We start from the raw sequence: 11,216 nt of genomic DNA, 5'->3' as shown, positions 1-11,216 counted from the left end.
TAATTCTCAATTGCTTTGGTCTTTAATTTCATCACCCCATAAATGAGGAAATATCAGTTCCCATACTAAATTTTTATTCCTGGCTGATAAATATGACGGGGAATTTTCGTTGGGTCCTCATAAAAGTGAACAGTTTCTATCAAACTGGTGGGGAAAGACTTATGCAGATAATACAAACAGAGTGGCCATAAAGTCTCTGTGGTTTCCCTCGGGGTGAGTGGTGGGACAAATGGTTCCCTGGATTGACTGCTGCCTGGGCTGTCCCAATCCCAAGTCTCCTCTGGGGCCTAAACAGCCTAACCTTGCCCCGGCCGGCCAACCCCTGTGCCGAGCCCACTGCGACCCCTGCAAATGAAAACACAAAACCATTTCAAATCTCCCCTGCCTGGCCTTGCAAATAAGTCACACATTACAGATGTTCTTCCAGTTCTTCCCGGGTCCTGGGACCTCTGCGCCTTCTTTCTGGCCTCCTGGATAAGAGAATGCCCGGATTTCTTTCCGAAGTCTCCTTCTAGTAGCCGCGGGCTTGGGCCTCCCTAGAAGCGATCCATCCTTCTCACTCCTCCACGTAGTCGGGTGCCGGGAGCTCCAGCCCTTTCCCTGCCAGGCTCCAGACCTTCGGAAAGTCAGAAATCCGCGGCTTTTTCCAGGAGGAAATGTGGGGCGACCGGAAAAACAAGTTATTCTCCAGATTCCGTTTCCTAAGGAAGGCATGGAGAGTTTAGTTCGCTTTGAGAGAAAGGCAATGGAGAAGCGGAAATAACTATTTGAGACATACTTTACTCCCTATTTCTCTTCCCTTTATTAAAAAATAACCACGAAAATAGACTCATCCCTTTTCTCCTTTCGAAAATGCCCACCCAGTTCGTTCCATTTTTCTGGGTCGGATTTTGTTGCCTCTGGTATCCCGGTTACCCGAATGATATGCGACTCCCCCAAACCGGCTGATACCCGGGTGGGTTCTCTTTTTCTCCCTGGGAATATTCCCTGTTTTAGTGGCGGCAAGGTCAGTTGGAAAGAGAGGACTGCTAGAGCCTGGAGCAAAGCCCCGGAAAGGATCCCAAGGCCAAAGTCTTCTGCTGCTGAGATGGTAACGCAGGAGCCGCCCACCTATCCAGGCCTAGGCTGCACTCCCTGATGCGGAACCAGTGCCTCTGGTCGCCGGCTTCCTCCTCCCCTGACTCCTAGATCCCGTCAGAACCTCTTTTCTCCGATTAGCCCTGAAGTGATAGTGACCCCCTCCTTAGTCCACACCATACACTGAAGATTCCCTGTCACCATCCCCCCCGCAAAACATACACACGCGTGTGTGCGCGCGCGCGCATACACACACACACACACGCGCGGAACTTGCAATTCGACCAACTTCCCGCGATCCCTGAGCTAAGCTCTCAGGCCCAAGGGCCAAGCTTGATGAATTAGGACGCTGGAAAACACAAACTTTAGTTCCCTTTGGGATTCCTTAACTTTTTCTCCCTTTCCCTGACTATTTGGAGCCTCCCCACCCCTCAAACCTCACCCCACTCCCGACCCAAGAGAAGAAGCAGGGGCGAGGGTGAAGGAGGGAAAAGGAGAAGTGAGGAGAGGGGAGTAAGTACCTGTATCGTGCCTTGACCTTTTAATTTGATTTTGACTGTTTTGAGCCCCGAGCTGCCTCGCTCTCTCCCTCTCTCCTGCATCTTCCCCTTCTCCGGCCCTCTCTCCCCAAGAGTTACAGTCTGGTTCCAGGGTAAACAAACCCCATTCTCCCTAGAACCCCCCATTCCCCTCCACCCCGCTCCTGCCCCTGCCGCCCCGGGGGCGCTTCCTTTGTTCGTGGGGAAGGGCTCGGGCGTCCCTACCCCGAGGCGGCTGCTAGGTGGCGCTGTTGCTCCACGCTGCGCGTTCCGCCTGCCGACAACTTGACCCCGCTGACGTCACGGCCGTCTGAATCATCAAGGCCATTTTCAAATCCCATTGGTCTAGCCGTCACATGGTGAGGATTGAATGCGCGGATAATTATGGAGCTGATGTTCCCCCCTCCCCTTCTTTTCCCTCCCTCTCTTCCAACCGCCCCCCCCTCCCGGATGGGGAAAAAAAAGATGTCAGCTTCTCCGCTGTAGTATTGCTTCTTAAAAACCCCTCTCTCTGAAAATGACATGCCCTCGCAATGTAACTCCGAACTCATACGCGGAGCCCTTGGCTGTGCCGGGCGGAGGAGAACGCTATAGTCGGAGTACAGGCATGTATATGCAATCTGGGAGTGACTTCAACTGCGGAGTGATGAGGGGCTGCGGGCTCGCGCCCTCGCTCTCCAAGAGGGACGAGGGTAGCAGCCCCAACCTCGCCCTCAACACCTACCCGTCCTACCTCTCCCAGCTGGACTCTTGGGGTGACCCCAAAGCCGCCTACCGTCTGGAACAACCTGTTGGCAGGCCGCTGTCCTCCTGCTCCTACCCACCTAGTGTCAAGGAGGAGAATGTCTGCTGCATGTACAGCGCAGAGAAGCGGGCGAAAAGTGGCCCCGAGGCAGGTCTCTACTCCCACCCCCTGCAAGAGTCCTGCCTCGGGGAGCATGAGGTGCCCGTGCCCAGCTATTACCGCGCCAGCCCGAGTTACTCCGCGCTGGACAAGCCGCCCCACTGTGCCGGGGCCAACGACTTCGAAGCCCCTTTTGAGCAGCGGGCCAGCCTCAACCCGCGCACAGAACATCTGGAGTCACCCGAGCTTGGGGTCAAAGTGAGTTTCCCTGAGACCCCCAAGTCAGATAGCCAGACCCCTACCCCCAATGAGATCAAGACTGAGCAGAGCCTGGCGGGCCCAAAAGGCAGCCCCTTGGAGAGCGAGAAGGAGCGGGCCAAAACTGCGGACTCCAGCCCAGACACTTCGGATAACGAAGCGAAAGGTAAGGCCGCCTGGGCCGTGGCCCGGCTGGGACGCTCGGGTACTTAGTCTGCCTGGCCCGGGCAGGGGAAGGGAGAGGGTTGGGCCGAGAAGGCCCTGGACGGTCCTGGGAATGCGAACCCGGTTTGCGACTCGTGTCTGCTGAGCGCCAGGCTGGTGGCGCGTCATTTGGCTAGAGAAGGTAAGCGGCGAAGTGGAGGTGCCGGGCTGGCAGCGACCGTGGGCGCTGAGACCCGGAGGTGTTGCGCACCCAGGGGGGCCTGCAGGAGCCTTGTGCTGCCTAGGGCGGGTGACCGCTCCCGGGTGCGTGCTGGCTTTGGCTTACTTGCTCTACGCTGTTGTCCTGGGGGGGGCTGATGTTCCCCCACCTCAGGTCAGATGCTTGCAAGAAGCTTAAAATGGCGATCTTGGGCCAAGAGAAAGCTGGGGGAAAAGAAGATTTCGCTTTACTGCGTTTTCCCGTTTGAAAATTGTTTCCTGCGAAGCGCGATTTGTTCTTTGTGGGTCTTATTTATGCGTGTGGTTTGGGCTCCTGCGGTTTCTGGCTTGGCCTGGGGGCCTCAGGCAACCCGGCTGGGGCCGGAAGAGGTGGAGGTAAAGGGCTGCCCGCCACGTCCCTCCCTCCCCAAGACGCCTAGCTTGGGCGTAGTGTTGGAAAAGGGCATTTAGAATGTTGTAAGATTTTTGTCTCCTTTCTAAGATTTTCTTTTCCTTTTTTTCTAGTTAAATTATTATTTTTTTCGTTGGTTTCCAAAAGCAACTTATAAATGAGTGGTTTGGAAATTTCTGTGTGCACAGCAAGCGGTTTTCTCCTGAAAGGGAATATGGCTTTAGCTACATTTCATTTTGATTTTGGTTGGAGAAAGTCTAGCCAGAGTTCAAGCTCAGGGTTCAAGATCCATTTCTGTTGCGGGAACTAGGGGCCTTCAAGACCTTTCTCTGACACCTGGAGAAAGAATGTGGAGGAAATGAGAAAAGTGGAGTGAGGCTGAGGAGGACTGACTTTCCCCGAAAAGTTGGAGCCAAAAGCATCAGCAAAGGCCCAACTGGGAGAGGAGGAATAAAGTTGCTCTCCTTGGCACTGGCTACTAGAGGCTGTATATAAGAGGGGCTCAATGGGTGTAGAGGTAGATGGGCTAGTGAGAACTGAAGGGACTGGGGGCTGTCTCGATCTTGTGGTTTGTGGTGCTTTGTAGATGGATGCGGCACACAGGCATGCCTGGCAGTGACCAGTGTCACACTCATACACACCCCTCTTTCATGCTCAGTGCACACTCACGCATGCCTGCTCATAACCTGTGCATACACTCTTTTGGCGGGCAAGGGCAGAGCCTTGCCCTCTTGGGTTTCCTCTGCAAAGGTGGCCTTCGCAAATCAGCTCATGGAGACCCTGGGCAGAAGATGAGGAGTGTTCATGAGGGTGAGGGGGAGAGTGAGGCACACACATCCATGAAGCCTTCGTTGTGGCACATGTGCAACATGGAAATTTAATTTTACACCCTTTCCCCAGCCCCTGAGTTGGGTTGGGGTGCAGATTTAGGGTAGGAAAAGCTGCATTCTAGCCCCACCAAAGCAAAGTCAAGGTTAACAAGTCCACCTCCTAACTCAAACTGCCCCCATTTCTGTAGACTCCCCTTTCTCTCCTGCCCCTCTCACAACAACCGAAGCCCTCCCGCCCTAACTAATCCCTCTCAGTCTTTACTTTGTCTGTGCCTTTCTTGCCTCCCCCTCTCCCATTTTGGTGTCTCCACCAAGCCAAAGACTAAGGGCTTTCAGCCAGACTTCCCCATTTGTAATTTCTCCCCTCCCCCAAGCCCAACAACACCAATATGAAAATAAACAGGACAGAGTTAGATGTGGAGAGCTTTTAAACAATTTGTCAAGGGGCTGCAGGTGGCAGAAGTAGGAGCAGAATTAAGGACATTTAGATGTTTTAAACTACAGTCTCAAGTTTGCTTTTTTTTTTTTCTGGTGTTTCCTGGTTCCTCTAGTGTCCCCATCCCTTCTATCAAGATAAGATCCAAGAACCTGGCAGTTTCATTTGTCATGGGGGGAGATAGCACAAAGAGCCACCGGCAGAGTCCTTTCCTGGGTGCCCCTCTACAGTCTCTGGACTCTGGGTTTTTCCCTAGAAAAGATGGCCAAGGTCTCTTCTGCTGCTTGAGAAGTAAGGCCAGTTCATTTCAGCAAGAATGTGGTCCAGGGAGAGAAGCTATCAATGAGACAATGAGAAATACACACTATATTATAGTATCTCCTTATATAAATAGACACGTGTGCATATCTATATGGGTGTGCATCTGTGTAGGCGTGTACAGCTCTGCAGGAATACATGCATACGTGCAAGCAAGCGTAGATATCTACATAGACTAGGCAGAAGATCTGCAAGAGGCTGCATTGCCTCAGGATACCTCTCTCCCTTGACCTTAGGTCCTATGTCCAGGGCAGTTGTCTGAGAACCACTCAGCTGTTGCCCCTGACCTCTGTTGCCTGTACAAACTCTCTTGCCTCAGCTACTCACAGCTGGGGGGAATGGCCAGGGGAGAAAGATCTAGTGATGGGAAATTGAATGGGGTAGTGTTGCTCTGTGGCACTTCAGGTGGGAACAAGGACTGGAGGTCGGGTGCAGGGACAACTGCAATGGCTTCTGGCTGCAGAGACTGGGATGACATACCTCCATTGAATTGAAAAAGGTCAAAGCTCTCTGGGAATTGCTCTAGCCAACCGTGTGTGTAGACTCCGCAGCCTGGCCTGGGGCCTGGAAACTGCTTTTCCTCCTGGTTGGAGTTTTCCAAAGCTGGAATGGAACAGAGAGGAGGGAGGGCCTGGTGAGGTTTCGAGCGCCCGCCCAGCAAGCTGAGGGAGAGCGGGAGTACTCAGAATCTGCTAGATCAAGGTGGATTGGAGTAATTTAAATCTAATAAATGCTTTGGAGGCAAGAACCTTCTGTCCTTCTCCCATGTAAGTCTAGACCCCAAAGATATTTTAAGAGCCATGAGCCCAAGAGGACCCTACCAGCCATGCCTGTGGGGCGAGAGCCAGCTCCTCTGTGCTTCTTCAGCCACCCCACAGCAGGCTGGCAAAGGCTGCAGCATGCTGGAGGGTTTGCCTCTTCAGGGATACTTATGTAAATAATGTTATTTTTAACAGAGGAGATAAAGGCAGAAAACACCACAGGAAATTGGCTGACAGCAAAGAGCGGAAGGAAGAAGAGGTGCCCCTATACTAAACACCAGACGCTGGAATTGGAGAAAGAATTTCTGTTCAATATGTATTTGACGCGAGAGCGCCGCCTGGAGATTAGCAAGACCATTAACCTTACAGACAGACAAGTCAAAATCTGGTTTCAAAATCGCAGAATGAAACTCAAGAAAATGAACCGAGAGAATCGGATCCGGGAACTGACCTCCAATTTTAATTTCACCTGAGCGCTCAGCCTCTCCTTCCCTCCTCTCTCTCCCCACTCCTTCCTTTCCCCGCCCCTCCTCCCTTTGTGCCTGGTGGTATATATATATATACATATATATATATATATTTTTTTTCCTCCCTGAGTATAAATGCAACACGCCTGCAAAAAAGGCAAAGACCTCAGACTCTCTTTCCAAGGGACCAATGGTTCGTGCTGCGAAGATGCGTCCACCTAAAGCATGAGAAATGGGGTGCCGGGGTTTGGGGTGTGATGTGCCTGCATAGAAGGGTAGGAGTGTGGCTGGTGTGTGTGTCTACCCCTCACTCACCCATGCACTCACACACATCATCCTGTTCTCCAAGCAAAGTTAAGGTAGAATCCACCTGATGAGAGGGGGGGAAAGAGGACAAAAATCAACAAGAGAAGGTCTGTAATCTCGCAGAGCACAGTCAGGATCGTTCTTTCCTTGCTGCATTTCCTCCGTAGAATAATAGACGTTTTGGAAAGTTCAGCTAGTGTTTGTGTGTTTGTCGTAGTGCCCAGCGCGTCCACCGAACCCTCTTCGTGTCTTTACCTCCCAGTCATTCTGAGAATCTGCTTGAAGTCTTGTATTTGTACTGCTTTCTGCTTTTCTCCCATCCTCCCAGCACCTCCACATCCCCCATTCACTGACATCTCAGAAATTCTATCCAGTGGAACTAAAAAATTAAAAATTAAAAATAGAACATAGTGAAGCAGAGACAGAATCCCCACCCCCCCCAACCAAAATATCACCCTGTGCCTGTCTGGCAGTTGTGTTATTTAAAGATATTCTGTATGTTGTATCTTTTGCATGTAGCTTCCTTAATGGAGAAAAAATCCTAATAAATTTCCAGAATCATAATCCTCAAATGGGTGGTTTTTTTTGTTTTTAGCTATTTTTAGTGACACCCCGTCCCCAAAGATGTTGAGTGTGTAGATGTATGTGTTTTGTGTTTGACTCATCTCCTAGAGCCTTTCTAGAATGTCTCTTGGCAGGTTTAATGTAAGTGAGAGACCATAACGTTGATTTAAATATTATCCAGGTGACCACAATAAGTCAAGGTCATAAAACAGTAATGTCAGGACGGTCTTGGTGCGCGCGAGAGGTGGATTTTATGATCTGCAAATATAATGTGGTGCTGCAGTAAAAGATGCATTTAAAGGTGACTGGAGGAGGGAAAGAGGCAGAGAGCAAACTGCAATCTTGAGGAGCAGACGGATCTGATTGCCTGGGGTGCTAGGCCAGGAGCACCCCCACCGCTGCTGGGGGGAACCCCAAGAGCTCCCCACCTATCCAAGGAGAGGAATAAACTTAACCGCCGGAGGGGGTTGAGGAGCTCAGCCAACACCCCCCCCTCCTTGACAGCAGCAGCAGAAGCGCAGGCAGCAGCAGGAGGAGGCAGCGACAAGGTAAGAGAAGCGGTTTCTTGTTCTTTTCTTGGCGGCAGAATGGGGACTCCGGCGTCCCCAGGTGCCCGTTGCGCAGCGGGCAGAACCAAGAGGAAGGTGTTTCAGGCATCCGAGCTTGTTCAGAGCCCAGGCTTGCCTGTGGCCACTAGCAGTGAAGGGTAGTAGCAGTGAGCTCCCTCTCCTTCCCTCCTCGGCCCGTTGCTGTGGGGTTCAGCGGTTAAAGGGGTAAATTGGTGGGTTTTTGCTTCTTTCTCTACACGGACATTTAGGGTCTCCTCGAGGTTGACACATGGGTGTAGATGTTGCTCAGTCTGATTGTTTGCTAGGGGGAGCAGAGAGAGGGCGGGCTAGAAAGGGTTGAAGCTTGAAGCTTTGGTTTTTCTGCTTTCTGCTGGTTTGGATGTGAGCCTTATCCAGGCTCTCGGTCCCCACACTCCATGGGGCTTTGGGGCCATGGGGCTTTGCCAGGCAAGTGGCCTGACTGGAAGAGGCTTTGGAGCACAGTCTCCGTGGTTTGGCCACCTAAAGACGCAGGGGAGCCAGAGTCAAGCTGAGAGGGAGAGAGGATCAGAGGGAATCTAGGAGAGCCAGATGGACAGGGGACCCAGCTCAAGAATGCAAGGTCACTTCAGCTTCCCCTAGGGCTAGGGCCAGAGGCAGGGGACTAAGGTCTACTGCGGTGCTGGGGGCGGGGCGGGGGTTTGGTGACTGGAGGTCCCCTTTCACCAGAGTTTTCCTGAGCAATTTGCTTAGACCAGAAGCTGATGAGGCAGCCAGACCCCCTACCCACCCAACCACCCAAAGCCTACTCTCTAGTCCTTAGGGAGGTTGTGGGGGTGGAAAGGGGGATGGGGCTGAATTTCTTCCTTCACCAACCCCCTTCCCTTCTCCTCCCGATAAATGCAAAGCCGAATCTCCCGCCCTGCTCGCTCAGCTGATCTGTGGCTTAGGTAGTTTCATGTTGTTGGGATTGAGTTTTGAACTCGGCAACAAGAAACTGCCTGAGTTACATCAGTCGGTTTTCGTCGAGGGCCCCAACCCACCTATCCTGCTACAACCTTCCCTCGTGGGACTGCCCCACAACCCCCCCCACACACACACACAGGGCACAGTGAATACTGACTGAGGAGGGCAAGCTGTGAGTGGGGCTGCAGGACAAGTCTGTAGAAACCCGCTTTCTACTGTCCACTCCTCAGCCTGTCCCAATTTCTGTGGCTCAGAGAGAGAAGTTTACCCCGCAGCTATTGTTTCCTAGACTCAGATGATGGAGACAAACAAAGAAGGTCCAGCCAAATACAAAGAAATTCACAAATTTGACTAAAAGGTAGCCTGGCGGGCCAGCCAGGGTGGGGCAGGATCATCAGGAGCGAGAAGAGCATAGAAAGAGGAGAGAGTCTCTGGAAGGGTTAGTTTCAATCTCCTGCCACCTCCAAATAAAAACTATGCCTCCAGACTGCTGGGACTGAAGCTTCCCCTTAGAAAACTGGGGTAACTGGGGGGTCCCAGAGTTGGGAACTCTGAGTGCCAGCTCAGCCACATTTCCATCCCCTTCTATAGCTCCATCTCCAGGAGAAAAGCATATTTAGGGTGTTAAAAGGTTAGAGGAAAGCCATCAAGTCCAAGTAGAAACACCACCCACTCATTCACCCTACTAGAAACATCAGGGCAAGAATCTGGCTCTGGTCTCTGTCCTAGCTGTCTGTGGCCCATAGGCCTTGATCTGTTGTGTCTGTGGCTGTTAGGCAGCTTCTTGTTATTGCGCTGTGTGGAAATGTCTGGGTGAACGGAGGCTGCCAGTGCCTACCATTACCATATTGTTGGAAAGGTTGTTGGCTGATGCCAGGGAGAGGAGGGGAGAATAATGGGGTGAGGAGAAATCTGAGCAATGTGAAACTTTGCAAAGCTTCTTTCCCTCCTCTCCTCCCCACCCCTGTCCCTGGTTCTTCAATTTTGGCCCTGGTTGCTAGAAAGAAGCTCTCAAAAAAGGATTCTCTGCCTGTGGAGAAAAAAATGGGGGGGGGGGGGTCAAGGAGAGTTGGGAGATATGCTCCTGTTCTCGGAGACTGGAAAGAGAAAACCAAATGGAGGACAGGTTCTTGGTTTTCTGTGGAATCATTGTCATTAGTAAAACATTATAAACTTTCAGAGAGGGAAATAAAATCACGTCCCTGTAACAAAATATATGCATGGAGTTCTATATTCTTGCAATTGTCAGCTGGGGTATATATGTAACCTTGTATGAATGTGGATCTCTATTTATACATCTCTGTCTCCTCTAGGCTCTTTCAACCCCCTATACATATTTATGTGCATATTCATTTATTTTTCTATTATACAAAGAGATTTCTTTTGATCCCAAGGAGGCTAGAGGAGAAAATAGAAATAGAGCTTCTCTTCTCCCCAGCTGAATTTGTCAATCTGTCTTTCTGTCCCTTGGTCTTTTGTAGGGCAAAAAAAATCTCTTCCCTTGGTGGAAGTGCTCAAATCTCTGTGGCTCCCCGGGAAATGGAGAGGTTTTCAGAGAGGAGGGCCAGCTGGTGTAAGGCAGACAGGGGCATCTCTCGTTTGGGAGCCCTTAGCAGTCTCTGAGTTTTCAGGCTGTTAGAAGCAGGGGCCCAGTTGGAGTGAAGGGAGTCTCAGGCAGGGGCAGGGTGCTCAGGAGTGCCTGGCTTGGAAACAGGGTCCCTGATGGGCCGAAATTCTCCTTGAACGACTTCTGTGCTTTGGATGTCTCTGCCTCCATTTCCATTTTAAAGACAGAGGGCTTATAAGGGTTATCCACAGAGCCATGGTTCTCCGTGTCCCCCCTCCCCCGCAAATCCTGGGGAATGGGGCGAGTTCTCATAGGGCCAAGGTGAGGGCCAGTTTGGTGGCCCGTGTTCACCCCAGGGCACTGGGGCCATGGATCATGGCTAATGCGGTGGTGATTATTTATTCGCTTCGCTGGAAGGGAGTCTTCAGAAGAAACAGCGTGAAGAGGAGGGGAAAATTATCTCTCTCGTCTGCGGATATTAAGATGGATTTTTATTTCTTAAAGGACCCTCCCCGCCGAGAGCGCATAACGTAAACTTAATATATGCTCCGCAGCCCAACTCTAGAAATCGCAATAAAAGTTAAAACCTCCCCTACTGGTTTTTTTTAATTATGATATGAGAAAGAGGAGCAGGATTTATAGAGCTGAACTCTCGGCGTGTGAGTGTTTAAGACTTGTGGGAGAAAGAGGAAAAGGCAAGAGCTCGCCAAGGAGAGCCTTGGTCTCTGAGATAATCTCGCCGACTGCGAGGGCTCGGCTCAGCCTGTTCGAATCTCTGTAGCTTCCCTGGGACCTCGGCTCCCCAGCACCCTCAGCCTGGGCCCATGGGCTGGCCTCGGCACGGAGATGCAGCCCTTCTTGGGAACAGGTGAAAGGCAGCGGCGGCAGCGGGGACTCGGGGGCTGTGGGTAGGAGCGCCAGGGCCTGGGCTTTGTGTAGGTCCCGGGCAGGGGAGGAGGT

General features: G+C 51.7%; 1 protein-coding gene and 1 long non-coding RNA gene across 2 annotated transcripts; one reads left to right on the top strand and one right to left on the bottom strand.

The window, feature by feature from the left end:
* LOC118613708 lies at nucleotides 1-1,777 on the bottom strand. The gene is made up of 2 exons (XR_004955729.1): nucleotides 1,599-1,777; nucleotides 1-701 (listed from the first exon to the last, which is right to left on the bottom strand). It is a non-coding gene; the product is annotated as an uncharacterized LOC118613708 (long non-coding RNA).
* Nucleotides 1,778-1,998: 221 nt separating this feature from the next.
* On the top strand, nucleotides 1,999-7,183 carry HOXC10 (homeobox C10). Its single transcript, XM_016142595.2, has 2 exons — nucleotides 1,999-2,884; nucleotides 6,034-7,183. The coding sequence occupies exons 1-2, from the start codon at nucleotides 2,134-2,136 to the stop codon at nucleotides 6,309-6,311; spliced, it is 1,029 nt and encodes a 342-aa protein (XP_015998081.2). The 5' UTR covers nucleotides 1,999-2,133; the 3' UTR covers nucleotides 6,312-7,183.
* Nucleotides 7,184-11,216: the final 4,033 nt, after the last annotated feature.

Source organism: Rousettus aegyptiacus, unplaced genomic scaffold (genome assembly GCF_014176215.1).
Source record: "Rousettus aegyptiacus isolate mRouAeg1 unplaced genomic scaffold, mRouAeg1.p scaffold_m13_p_2, whole genome shotgun sequence".
Lineage (NCBI taxonomy): Eukaryota > Metazoa > Chordata > Mammalia > Chiroptera > Pteropodidae > Rousettus > Rousettus aegyptiacus.
The sequence above is the reverse complement of the archived record's forward strand: the minus strand, read 5'-3'. Positions and strand labels throughout refer to the sequence as shown.

Coding starts and splice junctions, on each gene's coding strand:
- HOXC10 (XM_016142595.2), top strand. CDS start 2,134: ATGACATGCCCTCGCAATGTAACTCCGAACTCATACGCGGAGCCCTTG. Junction 2,885..6,033: donor TTCGGATAACGAAGCGAAAG/GTAAGGCCGCCT, acceptor TATTTTTAACAG/AGGAGATAAAGGCAGAAAAC.